At 42.7% G+C, this 26,311-nt stretch overlaps 2 protein-coding genes across 2 annotated transcripts; one reads left to right on the top strand and one right to left on the bottom strand.

Moving 5' to 3' along the window:
* Positions 1–9,892, top strand: LOC115359555 (zinc finger protein ZXDC). Its single transcript, XM_030052099.1, has 10 exons — positions 1–2,048; positions 2,844–2,996; positions 4,342–4,420; positions 4,725–4,855; positions 5,342–5,512; positions 5,851–6,641; positions 7,219–7,303; positions 7,444–7,616; positions 8,237–8,338; positions 9,058–9,892. The coding sequence occupies exons 1-10, from the start codon at positions 65–67 to the stop codon at positions 9,142–9,144; spliced, it is 3,756 nt and encodes a 1,251-aa protein (XP_029907959.1). The 5' UTR covers positions 1–64; the 3' UTR covers positions 9,145–9,892.
* A 229-nt stretch (positions 9,893–10,121) lies between these two features.
* cfap100 (cilia and flagella associated protein 100) lies at positions 10,122–18,162 on the bottom strand. Its single transcript, XM_030052469.1, has 13 exons — positions 18,073–18,162; positions 17,563–17,752; positions 17,006–17,070; positions 16,374–16,537; positions 15,005–15,085; positions 14,698–14,888; positions 13,771–13,876; positions 13,336–13,378; positions 13,066–13,220; positions 12,160–12,295; positions 11,539–11,741; positions 10,886–10,979; positions 10,122–10,486 (listed from the first exon to the last, which is right to left on the bottom strand). The coding sequence occupies exons 1-13, from the start codon at positions 18,160–18,162 to the stop codon at positions 10,376–10,378; spliced, it is 1,629 nt and encodes a 542-aa protein (XP_029908329.1). The 3' UTR covers positions 10,122–10,375.
* Between the last annotated feature and the right edge of the window lie 8,149 nt (positions 18,163–26,311).

Raw genomic sequence — 26,311 nt, 5'->3', positions numbered from 1 at the left:
GGAGCCGCGAGCCTGCGTGACGGCAGGGCGGGCCTTTCCGTGCCGCTGCTACAGGGACACCAAGATGGAAATCCAGGGGCTTTCTGATGCCCAAAACATTCACTCTCAACATGGCGCCCTACACAGAACAGCTTCGCCTCCGCTTCGATCAAAGACAGGGGCAGTTTCTCGCTTTAATTCGACCGAAAACAAAGCGGAAGGAGTTTCGGAGTCGGCGGAGCCACAAAGCGACCACGACAACAACAACAACAACAACAGGCCGAGGACATCTTCGTTTCGCCTGCTGGCGGAAAATGGCAGCGGGGCGGTTGGTTGCTCGCTTGTCAGCAGACGGCAACCAACGGGGAAAAGCAACGTACCGGACGAAGCGCCGAGCGGCGGGTTCCGTAACGGGAACGCGGAAAAAAGCGGTGAGCTAAATGCGCAGTTCCCCCAGCAGGAGCTGCTGAGGACGGTGTGGAAATACGGGGTGGAAAACGGCGATGGCGGAATGCAAATGGCGCTGCCTTTATTCGAAGGGGAAGAGGAACAGCTGCAGCAGCGGCAGTTAACGTTGCCGTTACCGCCTCCACCGGCTAGCGAGAGCACGGCCGCCCCGGGAGGCTTCAACGCGGCCAACGGGGCGAACAAAACCGCCCAGGAATTATATGTCGTTTTTAATGTCGTTCAGGAGGATGGCAGCGGCGGCGAGGCGAGTAAGCACCGACCGGATGTATCATCCAAGGACGGCGATAAGATAAGAGGTAAAAAGACGTTTGAGCGCCCCAAAAGTAGCGTTAGCTCCAGCGGCTCCATGGAGGTGGAAAACACCAATATTCTCGTTGAACCGAGCGATACCTTGAACTGTCTTGAAGCCAAGGCCTTGAGAAAAGCCGAGCCCGTTTGCAGTTTACTAAATGACACTTCCTCAGCCGGGGTGAGCACTAAACAAACCGGCTACCAACAGACTGTCGAAGATGTTCTTTTGACAAATGAATATGGCGCTAAGATGTGTGGCCAAATTTGCACTGAAAACAATGAAAGTAAACTGTCGTCGCAGCCCCGCAGTGAAGACAGCAGTGCCTTGATTTCAGGAAACGCAAGCATAGTGGAGGCCATGGACACTTCCGACTTTATTTCCGATCCAGCGGGGCTGCAGGGCAACGCCAACCCGAGCACGGCCTCCACAAGCTCGCCTGCGAACGAAACCTTCTCCGGAACTATCATGATAAACAACCAAAGCATCATAGTGACAATAGAAAACGGGGTGCTGACTCTGGCAGCCCCACCGGAGGGCTACGTGCACAAAGAGGACGACATGGTCAGCTTGAAGGAGCATCTGGGCATGAAAGACCATGAGGACATTGTTCTCCTGAACTATGACAGTGGTACCAAGTCCATAGGGAAGATCAGCACCCTGGCGGTGTCCGGCTCTGGCCAGCAAGAGGAGCCGAGGCCCGGCTTGTCTGTAAGCGACTCTGAGCTGGCTCTAGTGGATGACTGTGCCTTGTCAGAGCTGGGCACCTCTCTGGACTCCTGTCCCATTATCAAGCAGGAGGCAGGGGCGTTGTGTGCCATAACAGAGGGCGATCTAGTTACCCTGTCCCCCAAGGCCACCCCAGCGGACGGTGATGGCGAGGACTTCCAGTCTGTACATCTGATCAGATCCAAAAAAGAGACCGCGGTGTCCTTCAGGTGCCCTGAAACGGACTGCTCATGCACATTTGACTCACGGCAGAAGCTGAAGGTTCACCTCTTGAACCACGCTGAGGACCCGCGGCCCTATCAGTGCACCGTGGAGGGCTGCGGCTGGGCCTTCGCCACCTCCTACAAGCTGAAGCGCCATCTCCAGTCACACGACAAGCAGCGGCCGCACACCTGCCAGTTTGAAGGCTGCGGCCGGCGGTTCACCACCGTCTACAACCTCAAGGCTCATGTCAAAGTCCACGACCAGGAGAACGCCTTTGTCTGTGAGATCTGCAGCGAGAGGTTTCGCAGTGCAACACGGCTCACCAACCACCAGAGGATTCACTTTGAACCCCAGAGGCCCTACAAGTGCGAATTCCCAGGTAGCACCCACAAGCTGGATTTGCTTGTTTAATCACACATTCACACTCTACTGGGCAGTGGTCCGGTATCACTCAGGAATAACACTTCTTGCATTAAGTATGAAGCAGAAGACATAAAATGTTATTTAAAGCTGCACAAAGAACTAGTAAAATGAGGATGATGGGATTTTTGCTGGGGTCTGCTCCACACTCATTTTTTTTTTTCATTTGGAGAACATTATTTTTAAGTCAAGGTGTTTCTGTAGCTCCACAATACAGCATTTATAATGGAACACTGAAAAAAAATTGCAGCTGCAGTGATTGTGATATTGCACTTATCCATATTGCAATTGTGATACAGTTTTGATTAATTGCACAGGCTTATTGCCTCTAAATTGCAGCCAGAGGTAACTGAAATATTTGATCAATCGTTACTCATAAATCCTGAAACATGTTGTCAGTAAACTGCACACTCATGTTTGCTAGCCCTCTTTATACCAAAATAAAAGCTACTAAAGGAAGCATAGAGTCAAAAGAGCTATTTCAACACGTCACTTCCTGTGGATAGATGAATGCCCTTACCTTACACAGAATTTATTGTGTGCAAATCTACAGCATCTCAGACTTAAAACATCCTAAGAATTTTTGAAAAGTGTCTAGTGTAGTTTAAAAATGTAGTTTAATATATCACTGATGCACAGTTTTACATTTCTGAGCTCCCCAATTCTTTTATGTTTTTACATTAAATTATGAGAGCCTTTCTCTCTATTGGTGTCTTTCATTGACCTTTCCCTCATGCTCCACATATGACCCCAGGCTGTGAGAAGACCTTCATCACCTTCAGCGCCCTCTTTTCCCACAACCGGACTCACTTCAGAGAGACGGGCCACTTCAGCTGCACCTACCCAGGCTGCGACAAGATGTATGACAAGGCCTGCCGCCTCAAGATCCACATGAGAAGTCACACTGGTACGTTCAAACTGCAGTCGTGTCTGAATGCCCAAAGTCAGCTTCAGTTAACACTGGAACTAATATGAATGTTGTGGGGCTGGGCAGCATAATGATATTTATATCCTTACATGAGATGAGACATCGTGATCTTGCATTACTGTTATATTTTCCTGGTTTTAAAGGCAGCATTACAGTAAAGGGATGCAGTTTTCCAAACTTATTAGACTGTTACATTATTATATTCACATTACTAATGATAGTTTATCAAAAATCTGTCGTTTAAATATCATATGAAAGCACTAGTAGGTACCTCTTCAGTATTGCTGCAATATCAGTATCAAGGTATTTAGTCAAAGATACTGTGATATTTGTTTTAATTTGCTCAGCCCTAGAATGTTGTCTGAAATGTGCTGATAGATTTTGGTTGATTATGTTTTCATAGGACGGTAACACCCATCTCCATTGTACACATTGGAACTTAAAATTGTCTGGTGCATGACGATCTCTAATACTTAACTGTTCATGTGAAAAGTGTTGTCAGAAGCCATCTTTTTTGTCAGAGTAATAAGAATAAGACAGCATTACTTCACGAGACCAAATTGAAAGCAGATTCGGTCGATGAGTTTATCAAAAAGAGGAAGCTCAGCAGGCAGGCTGAACCGCCAGCGTAGCAGTGTAGAAGATGGCTTCTGTGGATTTGGAGCTGCATCCATTACAACTTTACTCAGGGATTTGTGGTTGGGAACAACAGCAAGCCACAAAAGCTTCTGAGCCTCTTCTCAAAAACAGCAGCCAGGGACTTTTGCTGAAAAGGAACGATGCAGTTTGGGTCTGATATCTGTCTCCTAAGGCAGAATTTATCATGATAGCATGGCTATGGTAGCAGAGGTAGCTAGTCATACACTGTCTCAGCTCTGATGCGATTGGTGTTGCAGTTCACTTTCTGAACTGGTGTGGTTCGAACCCTGAAGGTTGAAGCAGCTCCTGCGTCAGTCTGATGTTTTTAAGACCAGCAGCACGGTTTGTTGCTGGTAGTGCTGGTAGTAGGCAGGGGGGGAAAAAACAGCAGACTGCAGGTTTGTGTAGTGTAGACAGTGGGTGTGAAGTGGAGGTGCCTCTGGGATGCCAAAACTTCCTGTTGATTCCTTTTGAGGTGTTTTGGATGTGATTCAACCAAACATCAGTAGGTGATGGACACATGATGACCTCAGTGACATTGTGCCTGCTCACCCACCTCTTTCTTCCAACATCCACAGACAGGTTTCTCCAGAGTTGCTCATCCACAGTTGCACAAGGTAGATGGAGGAGATAGCTGTATCAGGGCCTTTGTGTTGGTAAATGAGTGTCTTTTCTGTGCTTCCAGGTGAGAGGCCATTTGTCTGTGACTCTGAGGGCTGTGGCTGGTCCTTCACAAGCATGTCAAAACTGCTGCGACACAAACGGTAAGGGTTTCACAGGATATGCTCTTCTCAGTATTTACAGAGGGTAAACAAAACAACCTAGCAACAATAGAATAGAACAACAAAACAGCAAGTCTAGCTAATAAGCAATGGGAAAGTAAAAGCTGTAAATGCTAGTTTTGTTAAGCTCAAACTATCAGTCACAGAGATGCTCTGCAAGTATTTAGCAATTATGATTTTATTAAAGTCATTTTCATGTGGTTTCAGTTATTTTGTCTAGCTCTTGTACCTTAAGTTTGCTGCAGTTTGTGTGAAGAGAGCTTTTTCGCCTATGTTTGTGTATCAGGAAACACGATGATGACCGTCGCTTCATCTGTTCAGAGGAGGGTTGTGGGAAGTCCTTCACCCGGGCAGAGCACCTTAAGGGGCACAGTATCACCCACCTGGGCACCAAGCCCTTCCAGTGCCATGCAGAAGGTCAGTAGAGGACTCAAGTGCAAAGTACAGGATTAGCAGCTGAGGCTTAATAGCTGTCAGGAACCTAGTGGCAGTGGGTCTCTTTGTGTAACAAATAACATTGTGGAGGTGATCAGCTGTAGATTTACAGATTAGGAATCCTTCACACAGGTCAAGAAAAACACAAACACAAAATATCTTGATTATATGATTTAAATACCGTCAACACAGTTAGATGAAGCATTAGACATGCTGCTATTTCTTGGTGTTATTTTGGTGATAACTTAATCTGCTCATTTGTTTTGATGGGCCTGCAGTTGTTTTTGTTTCTGTTATTCCTTTCCATAAAATTGACCTGATATGTCATTCTGACTGGCTTTTAAAAGGTCCTAAGAATTGTTAAATTTAACTTGATGAAACTTGAAGTGAACTTTTTCTCTCAATGTCTGATGTTTTGGTGATAATATTGTCAGCTGTGTGACCACTTGTTTTCTCTGTGTTATTTAGGTTGTAACGCCAAGTTCTCAGCACGCAGCAGCCTGTACATTCACTCCAAGAAACACAAGCAGGACGCCAGCACTCTGAGGACCCGCTGCCCCGTGGCCAACTGCTCCAAACACTTCTCCTCACGCAGCAGCCTTAAGAGCCACATGCTCAAACACCACCACCTCAGTGCTGGTTAGTAGCAATCACTGTCAGACACATTGTAAAAAAAATAAAAAAAAAAAACAGTTCATTGCCCATTAGATCTTTAAATGTAATGTCAAGACTTACATTTTCAGTTCCACCTTTTAAGCTCATGATTACATTCTTTTCCCAGTCAGGGTGTGTTGTTTTTTTTTCTCCTGTGAATGATCAGGAAACAAAACGGTGTTGATATCCTGTGTCCTTGCTGTGATTTTTACTGGTGAGAATAAAATCAAAGTCGTGGAACTGCTTGCAGTCTGCCAAGAACTTGGATTCCATTGTGATGTTGATTTTTCTGAATCTTACCTTTGCTTGTTGTCCAATCACAGATGTTCTGAGCCAGATGGAGACAACGCCTACCCTCACTCCGAGCAGTGAGCTCATCAGCTCCACCCCATCAACTGTTTCTGCTCCGGGTGTTGCCGGGGGCGACCAGCTGACCAACTTGGACCTCAGCTCCCTCTTCTCTAGTGTGCCGGGCGGTCCTGCACCCACCGCTGGCATCGGGGTGGGAGTTCCTGTGGGTGGCAGCAGTGCGGCAGGCACCTTCACCATGGACCTCTCCCTGGTCAGCTCAGGCATCCTCACCATCGACCCGTCCTCAGTGGGCACCACACTCGGCACCGGCACTAATGCCACCTTGGCAAAAGCTGTTGACCCACTCATCTTGGCAACTGGCGCAGACATGGGCCCACACCACGGGCTGGAAGGGACGGTGGGTGATGTCCTGCCACCACAGATCACCCTCAACCTGGATGACGTGCAGACAGTCACCCCAGAAGCCCTGGGGACGCTCACCGCCCTCACCATGCAGGGCACTGGTGCTTCTGTGGACGCCACCCTCCAGCACCCGCTCAGCTCCTCCAGCGCTCTGAGTGTTGAGCCCACAGCCTCGCTGGCAGTGGCTCCTGTTGCTGAGCTGCTGGCCTCTCCCTCCAAGGTAGTGGAGGTGGGAGGCCAGGGGGCGACGGGGCCTCTGCTGGGCTGTGTGGAGGTATTGGGACCCCAAGAGGGAGGCAAGGTCCTCACCCAGTTTGTCCTCCCAGGGCACAGCAGCAACAGCAGCTTCAGCCCGCAGAAAGAGCCAGAGCTGAACGCCGTGTCACCCAGCAGCTTCCTTGTGAGTGCAGCAGAAGAGCTGATTGTTCTGTTCAGTGACTTTAAGGCTAGACTGATAATATTGGTCTTTTGTAAGACTCTGTTGGTCTTTTTGTGGGCAGCCTTTGATAATAATAATACTAATGACAGTGAGTTGTCTGAGCTAGTCAGTATATTTTTAATAGTTTTTACTGTCAAATGTCTGACCAGACAAATCATTCCACTGTGTTGTGGGAGAATTTAATTGACACTTTTTCAAAATCTGTAGTGAAATGTCCATCAGTCTACCTTCAGGAGCTATTACACCACTGAAAACATTTCATCTCTATGCTTTAAGCACCGTCCATGTCAACGTTTCATTAGTCTTGCCTTCAGTGGAAAGTTTTAATGTCTGATGGTCAAACTGCTGTTTCAGAGCATTTTCTACAAAGAACAAAAATAAGAAAATCGTGGACCGTAAAAGAAAATTTTGACATATTGTTTAAAAGTGTAGTATTTTGTATATCAGCATAAAACATTGCCCTAAAAACGTATAATCTTCTAACCTGGGTAGTTTTGCTGTAAATAGGAGTGATTTTATTAGTGTTTTCTGTGTGTAGGAGAGTGGAGGCTCGGCCAGGACTGACTACAGAGCCATCCAGCTGGCCAAGAAGAAGAAGCAAAGAGGCCCCGCTGCATCTTCTGGTAATACACGCACAGGCACATACATATCACCGATTTGAGCTTTTTATCTCCTGTAGGCTTTGCACTGTATTAGACAAGACAGCTAGTGACTGTAATAATAGAATAACTACAGTGGTGTTTGTTCTGTTTGTTGATTTCAGGGAGTTCAGGGTTAAGCCAGAGAAAAACAAAAGGAGCAAAGGCCGGGAGTGCCGCAGCCTCACTGGCTCCCTCTGGTGCTCGTTATGGTGAAGGCACCGCAGCGGCCAATGGGGGCCTGACTCTTAGGGACCCTGTCACAGGAGCCCAGTATGTTCAGATCCAGCTGCTACAGGTGAGGACCAGCCATGTCTGAATGAGTTGTGGCCTCATTTCCATTTTTTGTCAGTATTGCCATAATATTTTACAAATATATTACGATCTGAGCTGCCCGTTTGATCTGTTGAGTGTTACTTGCAAAGCAACTGAAATTAATCAGTCAAAATATTAATAATCACAGCATAGAACTGGGCAATATCTAAATGAAAGGAGCCGCAATTTTTCTGGCATTAATGTTTCACAAAATATACTAAATGAAGAATTATGGAGTTACAGAGAAGCACTGACTTGCAAATCCTCTTCTCCAGACAACATGGCAGTTTGGTACAGACTGAAAGAAAGTTTTGATGCCAAAAATACCGTTCTCACTACCAAGAAACTCACTAGAAGACTGAAAACCTTTAGAGGTAGTTTGAATGGTTGAGTCTTCCGTGCATTTTGAGTTCACTTATTCCTGGATTTTCTGTTATTTTCTCTATCCATTTCCAGTCCAGTCACAGAGAGCATCAGGTTATTGCAGGTGGAAAGGCTGACTCGGACTGTTAAGAATAACTTTTCTAAATGGGGCGGTGCTCACAGCAGAGAATTAAGGCTGTACCACTTTTAAAAAATGCTGATCTAAGTGTGTGCCTGCAGGATGACCCAGCCAGCGATGGCGACCTGGCTTTCCAGCTGAGCTCTCAGCCCTCCAGCTCGCACTCTCAGCTCACCGTTGATCTACCCGTCAACATCTTACAGGTGTGATCATCTCTCATTTCCCATTTTAGATGCTTTTTAGTCACGTCGGCACTGCAGCAGAGTCTCAGTGGCTGTCACAGAAAGGAAAGTGCTGCAGCTGGAGATCACAGATAGACCGGATGAAGCTTATGTGGATTTGAGTGTTGGATGCTCTGTTCACATAATGGGAATGACTGTCTAGATGTCTTGATGGTTTCAAACAAATTCAAACCCATTCAACTCACACTTAAATCATATTTAAAGCATCAAATCAACACATTAGTAGTTTCTGGTTGCCTCTGATAAGTTTTTTTTAACACTTAAACCTATGGCGTGCCCTGGTGGCTCACCTGGTAGAGCGAATACCACATACCAAGGTGAAGTCCTCACTGCAGCAGCTCTGGTTTGACTCTGAATTAGCCCTTTGCTGCGTGTCATCCCTTCCCTCTCTCTCCTGCCTTTCCTGTCTCTCTATCACTACTGAATAATGCAGAAAAAATGTAAAAAAAACAAAACAAAACAGCTAACATTAATACAGTGATGCTGCATTTTACTCCATTTACAACAAAACAAACATTGCGTCGTCAAGCAGAAATGAAAAATCCAGCAAGTAAATGTTAATAATTTTGTTTTTCTGTTTTATTCACTGAACTGCAAGTATTTCCCTGTTGGCGAAGTCAGATTTCAGTTAATTGGGTAAAGTTTGAGATAACAGACCTCATCATGTCATCTTATCACAGGAACCGTCAGTGATGACCGAGGATGACAACGGCTCCGATAACTCCCAGTTCACAGGAAGCACCATCAATCTGCAGGACCTGGAGTGACCCAGCAGACCTCAGGGGTCAAAGGTCAGCAGTCGCTGCAGGGTGAAATGAACTGTTGTGATCAGTGGCCTCTGCTGTCCACTGATACAATTCACACACCGACAACAACGTGAGGTCTTCTGTCACATGAAATAGTTTCTTCATCTTTTTTCCAAGATTTTCAAAGCCTTTTTGGATATAATGTCATGAACTTAGTCTGGTGGCGAGAATGAATTTGATCCCACAGTTAAGCACCTTTTTGAGATAAGTAGAATGATAAATGTAGGGGGATTCTTCATTCTGAGGAATATTACTGTCTGTCTTTACTCCTGAAATCTTGTTTGTACCACAATCAAAACTGATAGCACTCTTTTAGAGAGACTTGAGCCTTGTGCACATGCAAGAGGCGCTTATGTCCAACGGGTGTTTATTGGTGTCTATTCTCTGGTGCCACATTGCCGCTCATACCCACAGTGTGCTGTTTATGCTCCAGTTGCCTTACAGATGCCACATGCTGTGCACACAAATACCATTTGGGTTATTTGCTTTATTTGTTCCATTTTTTAAAAAAAAAAAACCTCTTTGTTAGATTTATTTTTATATGGCTGTAGCAATCCATGTTAAAAACATGCCGGTCCACTTGTTTATATATGTAATGTGTTACCTTTTGTGTAATAATTTCATCTATTTGTTATTTATTAGCTTGGGTTTACAGAATGGCGGAGCCAAACGCAAAGAGATGAAATAAAGAATCAAAGCACAATCAAGACTGTTGTGTGTGGAAGTCTTCATTTCAGTTTTTTCTTTGTAACAGCATGCAGTTGCAATATGTAAAATAAAACGAGGAAGGCAATGTTTTGATTACATGTAGATTTTATCATAGGACCATTTTCATAAAGCTTAACAACCTTTGTTTTTTTTGTTTTTGTTTTTGTCCTGACAGGAGATCTAAAAACATGAAATGTGTGAAGCATCTGATATTTAAACTTAACTCAATCTGTACAGCTGATCCCAGGGTTACCACCAAGAATGAATATATATTTGAACTGAGGGAAGAACATACTGAAATCTAGCACTAAGGGTCTGCTGGTGTAACTGCATCAGAAGAGCTTATTATTTAAACGTATAATGAGTGTTTGGTTGAAAATTTGAATTGAATACCAGAGGTCCTTAATTTTTGATCTAACGGCTGAAAATACCGTGTCACGAAAGCAGACGGTCTGGACCTGAAGCTGATGTCCGGTCAGGGCCTTCAGGTGAAGAGGTAGGCATCGATTCTGTCCTGGTCAGAGGTTGTAGTCAAGTTGTCAAGCTTGATCTTTCGTGCAGCAGGTTTGGATCTGAACATGAGCTTTCTTCCCGTCTGAAATGGAAAACGGCTGCAGTTTTAGTCTTGTCGCAGAGCTTGTTCCTAATGGTTACAGAATAAGCATGCCTTGGCTGCATCTTAAAGCAGACGTGACACTGATGATGATGCAACGTCTTGCCTTTGAAAACTACTGTTCATACACAGTGTGAACACTTCATTAAAGCTCTGCTATTGAGGGAAATATTCAAACTAAGATGCCATTGTTTTATTTCTGCACCATCACATCAAACAAAACATATCTACATGCCTTGTGCATCACTTCATAAAAAATCCCTGTATTTCAGCAGGATATATTTGGTATTTTTGGAAAGAATTTAAAATCAAATTCTGTGTCAAGTTCAAATCCATTGATAGGACCAGCAGAGCTGAAGCACCTTTAAGGAAAGACTTAACTGTTTTCTTGATGTCAGCCTGAGATCTCTCCAAAGACTTCTTCAGCCTTTCCTCCTGATGCTGTTTCTGCTGCCTCTGCTTCTCTTCCCGCTGCCTACAACATGACACGGTATGCAGGGAAGCAGGGAAAATTCAGACAGTGCACTGCACCATTTGATGATTTGGAAACACTTCTATCCAGAGTTATTTCCAATATTAGGAGTTTTCTATCAAGGGTTGTCCCTGTGGGAGTTGAACCTTTGAAGAAAAATCCACTCTTGAATCCTGAGTGCACTCCAGGATTTATTTTGTAATGAAGAGCTGTAATTTAGTTTTTTTGGTGTACCCACTTTCCGTCAACCTAGTGATTATCTACATTTCCCAGGAGGGCTTTCAACAACCCCAGAATGGGTGTGACCTTGTTGCTTTCAACTGTGGCCTTTACATGTAGATGGAGAAAGCAATTTCTCCAGTGAGGACAAAGTGAGAGTCGCAGCCTTTATTTAAAAAGCAACATCTTGCAGCTGCACTGCCTTGAAGACAGGCAAAGCCATTCCTTAACCAACCACACAACTAATTTGACCAAGCTGCCCTGGAGATGAAAGCATGCTTCTTTGTTCCACAGCTGAGCCACTTAAACTGGTCCAAAGTGCCAGATGGTCAGTGTTCCACACCTGATCCTCCTCTCCTTGTCTTTGATCTTCTTCACCTTCTCCAGAGTTTCAGCAGGGATGATCTCTATGCGGTCCAGCAACATGGACAGGTGGTCCTCAATGCTGGTCAGCATCTGCAGGGTGTCGAGGCTGGTCTTCTTGTCGTCCACGCAGCAGCGGTACACTTCCTCCACCTTCCTACTCAGAGCATCCAACATATTGTCCTGTTAAAAAGAAGAAGGAGTGGGATGGAAAGATGAGGAAGGGAAAAGGAGGAGGAAACAAGCAAGATAGAAAGAAGGTGAGAGCGATAGATGGTAAGAAATCGTTTAAAACTGCAGTAGACAAGATTTAATTCTAAAGAATACAGCAATCTGAATTGTTCTGTCAGTGTGGCTACTTCTCCATTCACACCAAGAGATGAATCTAAACAAAAACCCGTTGCTATGAAGAAACAGACCAAGCAGGAAGGTAAATGTGAGGGAGCTGTTTGCGATTTCCTGACGACATGTTCTGTGTGACTGTAGGACTTCTTCATGTTCAAGTACCCATGTGTGAAGTTGCCAAGTGCAGTTTTAAATTTAGATGTGGAAAGAAGTGGTGTAGGAAAATGCTGTAATTAAATATAGCTTGCTCTCTTACTTGTTCTCCTGTCTTGAATTTTCCATAGTTGAAGAGACGGGCCTTCAGCTGGAGCCTGGCAGCCCTCTCCTTCTCTCTGGAGATGTTCTCAGTTATGACGTTAATTTGTGATGTCAGCTGCTCTGCATCCTCTTCCCTTGAGACAGACAGGAGAGAGCAACGGGTGCAGAGAGTGAACAGCGTATATGATAACTAACAGACTGTAAGAAGTGCCTCAAGTTTTACTCGATTAAAATTACAAGCAATGAAGGTTCCAGCAAGAAGTGAGAATGGATTTGACAGGTCTTCTAATATTAGTGTCATAGATGAAGGTAGTAAAAGAGGGAAGAACGGAGGTGACTGTTACATTTTACATGTTTTAGGAAAAGCTATTAGCTAAAATTGTAGCCTGTGACATCAAGTGAGCGCAGCAGCTTCACCATCCTACAACCAAAACCGATCCTGATAGCATTTTCAATTTCTGAAACAATCGGAAAGCAGATGCAGGCGCAAAGCAGATTCAGCTTTTCTGACAGGCCTGGCTGAAGATAACTGTTTTGCAAGCAAAAGGCCATGTTTGTTTTATTCTGTTACTAATTGCGCATTTGTATTAATGACACGCTCCAAGAAAAAAGGTTACAAAAATGCCACATTTCATAATCAGTCAAATACCAGAAGTAGATATGACAATCAGGTTTGAAATACTGTTTTACAAAATGGCTAATAATCATATCTTTAACCATTTCTACTTTATGGGGTATTTTACATAAGAAGTCTCATTATCTTTATATATTATTTTGTGAGTAATTAAAAAAAGCAGTAGGAGTCTTCATTGTTCAGTCCTTCTTTCCAGTGTGACCCTTTGCTCCCTGGAAGACATCCCACCTTACACTTAAACCCGTCGCCCACAGACCGTCGGCCCCTTACATCTTCTTCTTGTTGGTCTCCATGGCCTGCCGGAGCTCCTCCAGCTCCTCCTCCGTCTCCGTGGAGTTCAGGATCAGCGTCAGGTTCTGCTCCTCCAGCTCCGTCAGCAGGTCCAGCAGCTGCTGGGGGTCCGAGAAGTACAGCTCCGGTTCGTCCTGGAGGGGGTGACACCACATCATCACCACATCCACTCACAAGCTGCAAGACAACACAACACACAAGATGCTGCTTCTCTAGATTCGTATTTTTTATATTTTCAGGAAAACTGACCTCATATTCTGAACTATCGCTATCCGGTTTCGAAACGGGAATCCTGAGATGACGAGGAGACAGAATTTGAGTTCAGCATCCATAAAACCACCAACACAGTAGATAAGATGAACCTGTAATGATCTGCCTGAGGAAACTGTGTTATTGGAGCAGAATAACAGGATAGGGCAAGGAAAACTAGGATTTCAACAGTAAAACAGTTAGGGGGAAAAAAATGAATTGACTGAAAATACAGTGTACAAGATGTCATAAACATACTGACATAGAGAAAATGAATTGAAACTTGAAAATATGTTGAACTGAAAATATGAAAATATGTTCAATATAAAAATAAATAAGTGAACTAAGTTAAATTATTATGGAAATATATGCAAGAATGTAGTGTAAACATAAAAATATCACCTTTTAAATGTTTACAAGTGTTTGTGTCCTTACACTTTGTCTGTGTGTGCTGAGGACATGGCGCTCCGTCTGGAGGAAAGCCTGGAGCTTCTCACTGGAAATGATGCTCCGCCTGCGCCGGGCACCGGGCTCTCCACACCTGGGCCACATCGTCAGTGTGAGCACTAACCAGTGCTATCTGCACTTCTGTTTAAAGTCCTAAAGGCCTACTCCCAGAAAATCAAAATGGTTGATGCTGATATTGACATTTTAAATGGAAACTGTTGATGTTTGTGACTAATACTTCCACTATAAAGGTAAACTTTAAAGTGCAGACCATTAGCACTCAACTGACAAAAAATATGGAATAATTATGATTTTTTAGGGGTGAGTCTTCTTCTCATAAGCCACCTGATACACTGACAGGATTTTGGGCTTATTCCACTTTTTTTTTTTTTTTTCGGTTGAATACAATATTTTCAGATTTAGACATGCATTTTTTTTTGTCCATAATGGACTATCTGGCTCACACACATTAACCCCATCATGAAAACAAACAAAACAAATGCTTATCCCCTTCAGTAGGCTTTACAGCCATATATTTTTAAACACTACTCTTCCGTGGCTTCACTGTGTCACTGAGTTGTTGTGATTGATCATGTTTTCCTTAAATGGTGGTCCTTATTGGTTGCGGATAAAAACAACACAGGTATCTATGGTAATGCTTACTTACCAATCACATCCAATCCTGAAATTGGTCCACTGACAGGGCATCAAAGAAAAGGAGGGCAGTGCCGACCATAATGCGAGCCATAAACACACTGTTTATTTTATGCGCTGCTTCACGGCTTCCCACAGTGCACTTCTTAATAAATATGTAATCTTTTTTCAAACAAAAGGCCAGTATCAGAGGATAAATCATTCCCCTTGACATAATAATCTACTTCATGTTGTATTCTGCCTCCTCTTGGTGGCTCTTACCTTGCTGAACTCTTGACTTTTTCTCAGCTTCCATGTCTTTCCTCCTATCTTGAGCATTTCTGTCGCGCAGGGCTTTGGCTGTCTGAGTTTTGGCCCTCTGGGCCTCCTGCCACTCTGGAGGAGACAAGTTGAACAGGAACTCCTTATACCTTTTGTAGTCCTTCAGGATTTCCTCATTTTTGGAGATTTCACTGTGCAGGAGAGACATCAAGTGAGATCCACATAAAAGGCTGCAAAAGATCCATTTGAAATGTTGTACTGCAACAACAGTCCATTATTTTATTATTATATGACACTGAAGCTTTACCTTTGTATGGACATCATTTCAGTGGTCAGCCTCTTGATCTCAGCCATCTTCTCCAGTTTAGATTTGGTTTCCTGCTCAGCACTATGCAAAACAGTATGTGCATTTTAAACAGATTTTTGTAGAACGGACTTTTTCAGACATTCTGATTTATTCCATCCATTGGGATGGTGCTTCCTACTTTGATATCAGCACACAACATGAAACAGGAAAACCCCACAGCAGCTGCCTGGGACTTCAGGCACATTGGGAACAACGTTTTATTATTCTGCCCTAGATAAGCTACATTTAGCTGTGAACTCCCTGGGCATTGAGTTCGGTGCTGAAACACAACCGCAGCTCAGAGAGACTGCAGATGTCCCATTACAAATATCGTGAAAATAATTCTGATTTTTACCTGAAAAAAAAAAAAAAAAAAAAAAAAACACATTGTACGTCTAGCAGACATGGGAGAGAGCGGTAGATAAAATGAATCAAACCCTTGTATCTGGGCAAACATTGACAAAATCAATTAAAATATCACACATATTTAGGAAAAGCAGTTAACGTCCCCGGGGGCCACAGCACACCAGTCAAACAAACACAAATACACACAAATGTTTGTTTGGAGTGTCACGGCTGTGTTGTTTGGAAATGATTAAAGATGTTTTATCAGTTCTTCTTTGTTCATGTTTGAAAAGGTTTGGGCACTCTGCCATGATTTTATATGATTTATAGAATATTCTACATACAATGAACTTGCTGAGCCGTAGGGCTTTTAGTAATCCACCCAGATGTTCCACATTGTATTCCAAACAGCTTCAGGTCAGCTGCTCAGTCTGTGGTTATACTGGGCAGCTCCCAGTATGAATTTATTGTGTGAATGTGCAACAGGGTGGAGCACTGAGCACTGACCTTAAAGGAATACTGCAACATTTTGGGCAAAATTCCATTTCTGCAACTTACCCAGACTGTGACAAGCTGTTTAATAACATTTTCACCTCTGTGTGTACCATTGAGTAGCATAATATGCGTTAGCTTAGCATAAAGACTTGAAGTCTATGGAAGTCATTAGCCTAACATGAAATCCTATCCATAGGAACTGAGCCACTGGATGTACAGAGGTGAAAATGTTACTGAACATCTTGTCTCAGTCTGGGTAAGATGGAAAAAGGATATTTTGCCCAAAATGTTGGAGTATTCTTCAAATAACACAACATGTTTAATCTGACTTGTAGGTAAGAAAAATGAATTAATACACAAAAAAAGTTTCTAAAATTGTTTTAAGCAGTGACAACACATTTAGTTTTATTTTTATCATTTATATGTCATTATCATCTGATTAAGCGGCAGTGACAAGGCAGCCTGAAAGTTACATATGGATGGTGCTTACGTCTTAACAGCCTCTGTAGAGTTCCTGTCGTTCTCCTTGAGGAACTCCTCGAACAAGAGCGTGTCGTCTTCCAGCATCTGCTCGGCCCGTTTCAGCCTCCTCTCCTCCTTCACAACGGCTTCCTGCAGCTTCTTAATCTCTGATCGCGTCACCATCAAAGCGAACTGAGGAAGGAGGGAAGGAAGATGGTGAAGAAAAAAAGAGGAGAGAACAAGTGGTGCAGAGAAGACATGATCCACTTAGAGAATAAAAGAGCATGGCTGCTTTAGCTGTTTTGTTGTATATCTTAAAAAATATTTCTGTACTCTTATCTTGTGCTTCCAAGAGCTAGACAGGTAAAGCCAAACCTGACTAAAGTGGGTTTTAATGTGTGAGAACAATACAGGATCATAGTTTTGAGCTGGACTGATCTGAAAATGCTATTTCATGCACTTGAGACAATTGCAAATAAGTTGAAATCTTCCTTTATGGACACAAATCTCACAACCTATCTTTATAGTCTAATCTAATCTTTCTAATCTCATCTACCTGTGATTGTGATGGAGTGAGAGGTTGGCATAAAAATGGTTAAATTTAAAGGTAAAAGAGCGCTAACTGTTGAATTATATTTTCTATACTCATAGGTCTCTTACGTCCATCCGAAGCATGTGCCGTCTCTGGTTGGTAAATTCCTGCATGCTCTCCTTCTTGATATTTTCTGCAGAGAGACCAGATTAATGGTTAAGTTGGTTGTGTGATATATATATACATGACAGGGGCTTGGAAGCATCTCATGGTTTGAATGTTGAATATTGGTTTAATACTGATTTGATGTGTCTTTTCATTTGTCTCTTTAATGCTATCTAAATGATTCTGTATTTGTTTGAAGCACTTTGTGGGTAAATTAGACTGTAAAAATAAAAGAAAAAAAATCAGTGGTGGAGAGAGTGTGTGGTGTGGTGTGGTGAGGCTGTGCTTGTCCAGAAATCAAGTAGTAAGGAAATCTTGTGTCTTATGTAAATGTAAAAAGGAAATTTATTGACTTTATTTTGAAATAAGACTCTCCCTGAAGAACTGCAGAATTTGGATAAACATATTTAATAACTGCAAAAGTTTCTAAAAGATTTCCAAACAGGGATTGTAGATAAAGTAATATGACAGTGAAATACACTGATGTTCAGTATGCTACTAAATTTCTCTCCCCACTCACCTCTTGTCATCATGGCCAGCTTCAGGTTGGATCTGCTCTGTACACTTTTAGGCTGAACTCTCTGTTCCTTCCTCTGTAGCACACCCTTCTTCTTCTTCTCCTCTTCCTCCTCCTCTTCTCTCCTCAGCTCCCTCTGCCCAGCGTGGTTCATCTTCTCCTGGACAGACAGAGCCAGGTGTTTGTGCCTCTCCTGCACATGGAGGAGAAGAGCAGCGACACAGACACACACACAGCAAAGATCAACCTAGGTTACATCACACAGGCGTCATGCAGTGTGTTGTAAAAGTTCTCAGTAAACTTGAAAACAAACAACGCACATGCAAAAAGGTGCAGGTCAGAAACCAGAGCGAGGACACCTGCACCCCTTTCTTGTCATTTTAAACTATTTATCAGGCTATTTTTTTAATCACCGGCATGGTTTGACTGTTGCCTCCTGAATGCACATTTGTGATGAAATAGTCCAATAAATTAAGGTAAGATAAAGATAAAAGTACTCAAACACACACACACCTCTTTTTGCTTCTCCTTTTCCGTAATCCTCTGCAGAAAAAAGTCACTGTCATCTGGCACTTTGAACGGGCTCAGCCACGTCTTCTTCATTCTCAAGTCTACACATAGAGCGACACGTGTGTATGGGAAACAACATCACATATAATTTTATGAAATAATCTCTCTCTCTTTTTTCTTCCAAGTCTCTCGTTTTACCCGCTTTACCTTGTTTACATGATTCAGCAACACTAGCAGTCTCTGAAACAACGAGGGTGCCTGAACACACCTCTGGTCCCTCTGTGGAATGAGATCACATCATTGGTGCCAATCAATACTACAAACTGCCTGTAGTGGCATATTGTTCCTCATGTGTTGTAACAGATACTTACTAGTCTGTGGAGACAACATCTCTGCAGGACGCACCAGCGCAGGACACAGGCCTAAATAAAACTCTGACCTCCTGCTGGCTTCCCACGAGGCCTTGGCTCACTGCTTCATTTGGCTGCAGGTTCAGATCTGCAACGCATACAAATGGCAGCCTGTTTCCACTAATGGCAAAAAATGTAATTTGTCAAGGTGGCATCAGCACATGGTGGATCTAGGGATTGACATTCAGGTCCCTTGACCTCTGACCTCCAGATATCTGGATGAAAATGGGTTCTCTGGGCAGCTCCGGCTCTCCCCTTTGCAGACATGCCCACCTTACGCTAATCCCATGCAATCCAAATGTGTTCTTTGGCTTGTTGTAAAATTGTGTATTTGTGCAGACTGGGGCCTAAACAGTCCTGGAGTTGCATCAAGTGGCTTTGACTGGAAAGCTGTGACTCTTGTGGATTCAATGAGCCACATTTGATTCATGTGTGATGATGTTGGCCCCCATAGCAGCCATTTCATTGTAGTGAGACCTTTTTTTTTTAATGTATTTATCTAAATTGTCAGCAATTGACTGATATTGAACAGTGCTGATGTTTATTTACCTACTTAATTTACTCTTTTGAATATGTTTGCATAGTCATACCGATGCAAAATCAGTTCACAATCCACATAGAAAAGGTCTGATTTCATTCCAGCTCAGAAATTCAGTCACAGTCACATCAGTCACATCGGTAATAAGACAATTTTTCCCTTCAAATAATCATATCAGTCGAAAATATCCCATATCAGTCAGGCACTGGTATATAGACAGAACAACTGGAGAGTAAATAATAACACACAAGAGGGAGGCAATGAGTAAAAATATGGTTCACAGCTGCAGGAAATATAACAGGTGCAACTCTTTTCACCTGTTTGACCAAGTTAAGATGAGCAGACAATTACAGCCAACCGTCAAAATATTTGAAATTAATATCTCAAAGTGGGCAGGTTATTACTATTTCAGATTTGTGAACTAGTTGAGAAAGCCATTTCTCTCAACGGCTAGTCAGGTGACGCTATGCTAGGATGGTTGTTTCGTTAAATTAAGATTAATACAAAACAAAAGTTGCGGGTTAACGTCATTATAAACTTACTTCACACGTACTGAGAAATAAAGTCCACCGTCTGAATGTTGTAACACTGTTCTCTATTGAGAAATAACAACTTTATCAAGCAGAAACTCGGTGTTTTTGACTTTTTTTTTGACGCGCTGCCGTTAGTTTGAGCTCGGTTGTCTTGGAAACTGATGGTGCCTTCGCGGTCTGTTTGTAAATTCTTACTTTACATTTATAGATATCCTAAATACGACTTGTTGCACACTGAAGGTGGTTAAAAAAAAGAAAAATGAAAATAACAAACATAAGCACACTGTAATAGATGTAGGTGTTTTGTGGGTGTTTTTCACTGCTGTATGGAGTCACACTGTGCTGCAATGGCAGATCGAAGAGAAAGTGCACATGAAGATTGTAAATTATGCTTTGGTTGTTTTAAGACACAAAAGTTGATGTGGTAACAATTTAAGAGTGAAAATATGATATATCTTTTTTTTTTTTTTTGTAATTGTAAGCTAACTTGACACTGAACTAGCAACTCCAATTATGAAAAGCAAAGTTACCACCATCATTTGTTAACATGACTTCCATGTTTTCAAACCCCAAACAAACTTCCGGCATTTTCAGTCCTTTTTAGCATTAGGTGGCTAGCACAGGTGTTTATTACAGACCTTGAATGCGCCATCATTACAATTGACATGTGCATTTCCCTACCAGTAGGTGGAGCCAAAGCCATGATGCAGAATCCCCATTCAAACAGCGTCTGACCTGAAAACAGACGCTGTAATAAACTGTTACATAACACTGTGCATGTTATGTGTGTAAGCACCCACTTGCTCATACACCCAGACGTGTATTATGGAAAAAAAAAAAATTACAGGAAAACTATAGGATTAGTAATAGAAATGTCATAGTGATAGTATGTGGAGATCAAAAACACAATAAAGTAAATGAAAAAAACAACAATGCCATAAACTCACTATTGCACAACACTGCAGGTACACTGTGATGTATGATAATCCTTTACAGGATTATTGCAGTCATTTCCCATTGCTGCCTTACTCCTTGACCTTTTGACCCCGCTGCTCGCATGTGGGTCCCATCCTGTTATCAGCATGATTTATCTTGATTTATCAGACAAACAGGGCAATTCTGCCTGCAGGGAGACACAGGCTGGAGGAGGTGATGATGTGAGCAGGATAATAGATATGATAGACTGAACTGTTTCCAAATATTTCTTATAATGTTGTCGATCTAGGAGCTGAAGTCACTGATTCACTCTGCATACAAAAGATAAATATCTACAGATGTAAATAAAATGAGAATGCGATGTTTGTTGCTCTATTTTTAATATAAACTACAGGTTTGACTCAAAGTAAAACTCTGAAATTTAAAAAAATTGTCTCGCTAGTCTGTTTTTGTTATGATTTTCTCTCATTTGCTGTACTTTTCTTTATTTTCAAAACACTGATCCACAATTTTCCATGCAGCTCCGTGCAAATTCATATTTATCACAGATTTGAAAAATATTTTGTACACCTGCCAGCTAATCCAGTGTCTGTGTCTGTGTGTGTGTGTGTCGCTGTGTGTGTGACACCGGTTAACAAGGCTTATCATTAACCCGCGTTGGACTGGATGCTATTTTTCTAAACTAAATAACTGACTTGGCCAACACCAAATCTGATTGCAAATCAGCAAAGTGGCAGAGAATGGACCCATTTCCAAAGGTCGACATCCAAGGAGACGAGCAGCGGGAGGCTTTCCACGCAGATTTCAACACAGCAGCTCGTGTTCTGGGCGCCTTCTCCGCTGCTAATCTCAGGTCCCTCTCCAATATTACAGTTTTTTATACAGGCCAAGCCCACTGTTTAATCCTAGAAAACCAGTGAAGGAACAAATCTTTAGTCACAGGTTATATATTTGCATCCTTGCTGATCACTTTAGGATCAGTCATGTGCTCAAAAGACAAAAATGTGCTCTCTAATTTGTTTTTTTCTGTTTTTTACGGGTGCCAGTCGAGCTACAAGCCATTCTGAACCTTAAAGTCACAAACACACACCTTTAAATTTAACGAAAAGTAGAAACAGATCCGTCTCGGGTGTGGAATCACTGAATCAATAACCAGTATGAACTTACACAAAACGTTTAAAGGGGTATAAAGTGACTCTTAACAAAACCGCCCCCTATGGGTGACAAGTAGGAACTGCAACAACAGCAATGACATGAATCTCCCCCCTTTGGTGCTGGAAAGTGAATTTTGAAATCTGTCAACCTATATGGATTTATTTTGGTCAGTGAAAAAAAATCCTTAATGCCCCTTTAAAAGCAGTTTATATTAAATGTATCAGTGAAAACTTGTGCATCTTCAACATTTAACAGTCCACTGGATTTCATTCCAGCATGGTATGGTATTAATTAATTAAATGACATTATTGTTGGATTATTAATATCTTTTTGTTATTATCAACCACAGAGATTAGAAATCTGTGACTAAACCTCACAGTCCAGACGGTAAAAACAAAGTGGGAACTGAACCACCCGTCACAACAGTAATCATCTGGAGATAATTTTATGTCAAAGTGCACAGCTTGTGATAAACAGTACAATATATGGTTATACAGCAGGAGACTGGATGATGATATCAGGCTGTGTTGCTAATAATGTTGTTATTCCTGTGTAAAGCAGCCCAGACTCACACCTGCGGCCAGGACAGTGTACAGGCATATTATCTGGACCTTTCCCGTTGATAATAAATGGTCGCTGTCTTAAATTCCAAAATACTGAAACAATTATTGAACACTGATAAACAATCATATCAACGCAGTTGTTACAGTTGTGCTATGAGGTTACTGAAAATTTCACTGATTACCCCTTTAATTCGTGCTTTTTAACATGTCAGCGTCAAAACACAGAATTTGTTGAGAGTTATGTAATTTTGGCATTATTGATTCATTACAAGTTTTTATTCAAATATTTGTGCTCATCAGTGTGGATGCATATGCATTAGGCAAGGCTGATGTCAGTGTGTGCAGTCGTGTCACATCCCGTGTCAGTAATATCTCACTTGGAGTGTGTATTTGGGATAAACCCACGTGCACGCAGCGTTGCCAGGGGTGACCTGGCCTCCCCTGGAGAGCAGCGTCTCTGTGGGGGAAACAGCAGCACGCAGATTTCTACATCTCGCAGCTACAAATAACCGCCTCTGCACATCCCTGGGGGAAACACAGACACAAGAGGAGAAGGAGAAGAAGTAGGGCAAAGGCAAACCACTAATCCTCGAATTACCACATGCATCCCGGCCAGACGAGGCCGATAGTGTAATCTGCGGGCCGGCCGGAGCGACCCTGCAGGGGCAATCTCTGGGTTTTGGCTCCAGCTGTTTGATGCCTGGATTAAGAGGTCAAGTGGGATCAGCCGGGCCTGCCGCTCCACCTGTCGTACAACACTGAAGGCCTATTAGTGTCCAGTTACTGTAATTCACTCTCTGCAGACCCCCGTGGCGAGCCTGGCCAAGCCTTTTACTTTCTACTCCACTGGAGAAACTGTGGGGTCGGAGGGGCAGCGAGGAATTAACCAGATGGGAGAAACTGTAAGGGATTTGCAGACTCTAGACTCGAGTGATGTAGGGATTGTCAACACTGCAAAAAATCTCCATCTCCATCTCCATCTCCATCTTAACAAGTCATGTAGTCTCATATCCACTCTTGATATTTTGTTTCTCTTGAAACAAGGTAAATACAAATCCACCGGTTCAGATTATGCCAATGCTATTCCACTCTTTTCCAGAATTTTTAGCAAATCAAGTGTCATTTTCTTCATCCTCGTGGGCTGATCTGCCTTGTTCCACCTTGTTTTGATTTATTTATACTTGTTCCAAGAAAAAAAATCCTGAACCAAGTGGGATTATCTCATCCCACAGGCAGGATTTCACCTTGTTCTAAGTGAAACAAGATTTTAACACTGAATATGAGACTGATCGGCTTGTTTTTGCAGTGTCAAGCTGTTCTCCGGGATAATATGACAGGATTTGCCCACACACTGTGTTTGAGGCGCAGATTTCACTGAGAGCGGCTTTCTAAGAAGCTGCTTGGTTTGTAGAAGACACTCAAACGGACAAAATCAGCGCATTCACCGTTTTTTACAGTTAAGGCTGTATTTTTGGGCCTTCATGCTGCAAAAAATCTCCACCTTAATAAGTCATTTAGTCTCATATTGCTTTTGTAAATCATGTGTTTCCTCTTCTATCTGCCAGTGGGATGAGATAATCCCATTTGTTTCTGATGCAGTTTCACTTGTTTCAGGAATTTTTCTGGAAACAATTAGAAATATGTTGAAACAAGGCAGAATGAGGCAGAGCAGCCCACTGGGATCAAGGAAATGACACTTGGTTCAAGAAAATTCTGCAAACAAGTGGGTTTATCTCATCGCACCGACAGATTTTTTCACTTGTTTGAAGAAAAACATGATTTGTTAACACTGAATATGAAACTAAATGACGTGTGAAAACAGATATTTTCTGCCTCAAATGGCGGCAGGAGGCACTTGTTGGAAAAATCCTGTCAGGTGATGTCAGTAAACTCCACACAGCTTGATCCTGTTCGCCAACCTGACAGGTCTGTGATGTTTTATACCAAAAGCTACAAAGAAGACAAGGGCAATAAAAGATTTTGGATTTCACCTCAACATTAAATCACTCCCTGTGATCAAAACACACCAGAATTTTATTTTGGTCAATACAGTGAATCTACAATTAGTGGGGATGGGACGCTTTGTGATATGTGATTTATTTTTTACGGTAAAATCTTGGCTGGTGTGGCTTTAACAAATTGAGGCCTTTCTGGAAATATAATTGATTGTTGTTTACGCTGATGGGTGTGACTGTTTGGACACCAGGGTTTTCCCACTATTTTAATTGCCACTACATCCCTGGTTACTGCTCTCCCTTTTCTCAGCAGGAAGAAGAAGAACAACAGAGATGCTCCCTGCTCCGATCACTTCTGCAATCAACACCGAGAGAGAAAAAAGATGCGCGATTTGAAACACAATGACGCCTGACAATCTATTTTCAGCTCTTTTCCTCCGGGCGCAGAGGAAATGTGGGGTAGAAATAGTCTGCCACCTCGTAGCCAATTATGCGGATACACTTAATTGCAGCCGCCATTCCCAGAATAACTCAATGTGTGTGTGTGTGTGTGTGTGTGTGTCTCCTTATGATCATGTGTTTCTCCCAGGATCCAGGAGCGGCCGCCTCAACAAACAGCCCGATGCTTTTGAAACGGCTGCAGTCGAGCTGTGCCTGGCTCTGCTGGTTTGCCCACATTTTTCCTGTGAGAGTGACTTCCTCTCCTCACAGATTTGAGGAAGTGTTGTTGTTGCTGTTGGCCTTGCAGTTGAAGCTGCAGTTAGAGGGCCGCTGACCCCCAGTGACCTCCGCTTTACCTCTGACAACCTCTGTGGCTTTGATGGGACGGGTGAGAGCTAATTACCACCCTGTTGTTGTTGTTGTTGTTGTTGCCACAGTGGGGAAGTAGCAACTGTAAGACAAAAAAAAAAAAAAAAAAAAAAAAAACAGAAAAGGGTGTCATTTAATAATAAGATTACAGTTACAGAAATGTAACAGTCATGTTTATTTGCTTTATTCTCCTTCCAACCAGAAATAAAACCTTGCAGCCTCTTTAAAAATAAATGCAGGTTAAAGCTCCAAAGCCTCTCTCTCTCTCTCTCTCTGTGTGTGTGTATGTGTGTGTGTGTGTGTGTGCGTGTGTGTGTGTGCAAATGCATAGGGGGAAGTTCTCTATGTGATATGCGCACATGCATTTCCTCAGTGAGAAGCTCAAACCTCAGTGATACTGGCGCTGCAGAAGCAAACAGCAGCAGGATGCAGCCAAGAAAATCATAAATCAGCCGGTGCATGTTTTATTTAAGCGGTATTTGTTGTATCAGGAGTTTGCGCTGCTTTTGCTTGTGATCTTTTGCATTGTTTTCAGGTAACACTCACTGGTTCTCTGTGTAGGAAAAACCCTGTTCACCTCGACTTAACAAACGTTTGGATGACTATCAAAAATACAGACAATTAATTCTCTGATACTCAAATAGACTGTTAATAACTGACTACTGGACAGCATAACCTATCCAGCGATGTAAAGGTAAATAAAAAATGTTTAACTGACTTAGTAATTATCATAAGACAATAACAAACCAATGCATAAAATCAAATAACTCAATAATGTGTACTTTATTCAATTAAAAAAGACTATAATGTCTTATAAATGAAACAAAACTGACACTATTGACTGTGCTGTGTTATAATTTGGTTGATAAAGGTTTATATCACTCCAAAGAGCTGATAAATGCAATTACACAATAAAGAATCTGTAAACTGCATGTGCTGAATCCAAGTAGCTGTTTTTCTCTGCTAACTTGCAGCTTTTTTGATCATTTCTAATAATTATTTTTATTTTATTTTTACAAAACATGTGAGGCATTGCTTCATTTGTTTTGCACTTGAACACCACATGACCCTCACATCTGATAAAGGGGGAAATTCTCGCTCTTCCTTTTCCTCTGCTCTCTTTTCCTCCCTCGCTTAGAAGCATCCCCCTCCCCACCCCCCACCCCTCATGCTCCTGCACGCACTCCTGACTGACAGGCGGCAGCGCCCGCCTCCGGCCCCGACCCGCCGGCCAATCAGGCTGCAGAGCGGGGACGAGCCTTCAGTCCCAGCCTCTCTTACTCCTCACTCCTGTAACCCCGTAACACACACTGGCAGTCATGTGACGGTCATATAGTACAAC

This window comes from Myripristis murdjan, chromosome 5, assembly GCF_902150065.1.
Source record: "Myripristis murdjan chromosome 5, fMyrMur1.1, whole genome shotgun sequence".
NCBI lineage: Eukaryota > Metazoa > Chordata > Actinopteri > Holocentriformes > Holocentridae > Myripristis > Myripristis murdjan.
This window is presented reverse-complemented; position numbering and strand designations above follow the sequence as displayed.

What these genes read in the sequence shown, in the direction of transcription:
- LOC115359555 (XM_030052099.1), top strand. Translation starts at nt 65, where the DNA reads ATGGAAATCCAGGGGCTTTCTGATGCCCAAAACATTCACTCTCAACAT. An exon ending in TGTCACCCAGCAGCTTCCTT is followed by an intron (nt 6,642 to 7,218) that starts GTGAGTGCAGCA and finishes TTCTGTGTGTAG; the next exon opens with GAGAGTGGAGGCTCGGCCAG. An exon ending in TACCCGTCAACATCTTACAG is followed by an intron (nt 8,339 to 9,057) that starts GTGTGATCATCT and finishes ATCTTATCACAG; the next exon opens with GAACCGTCAGTGATGACCGA.
- cfap100 (XM_030052469.1), bottom strand. Translation starts at nt 18,162, where the DNA reads ATGAAGAAGACGTGGCTGAGCCCGTTCAAAGTGCCAGATGACAGTGAC. An exon ending in GCTGGCCATGATGACAAGAG is followed by an intron (nt 17,071 to 17,562) that starts GTGAGTGGGGAG and finishes GTCTCTCTGCAG; the next exon opens with AAAATATCAAGAAGGAGAGC. An exon ending in GCGATAGTTCAGAATATGAG is followed by an intron (nt 13,221 to 13,335) that starts GTCAGTTTTCCT and finishes CACCCCCTCCAG; the next exon opens with GACGAACCGGAGCTGTACTT.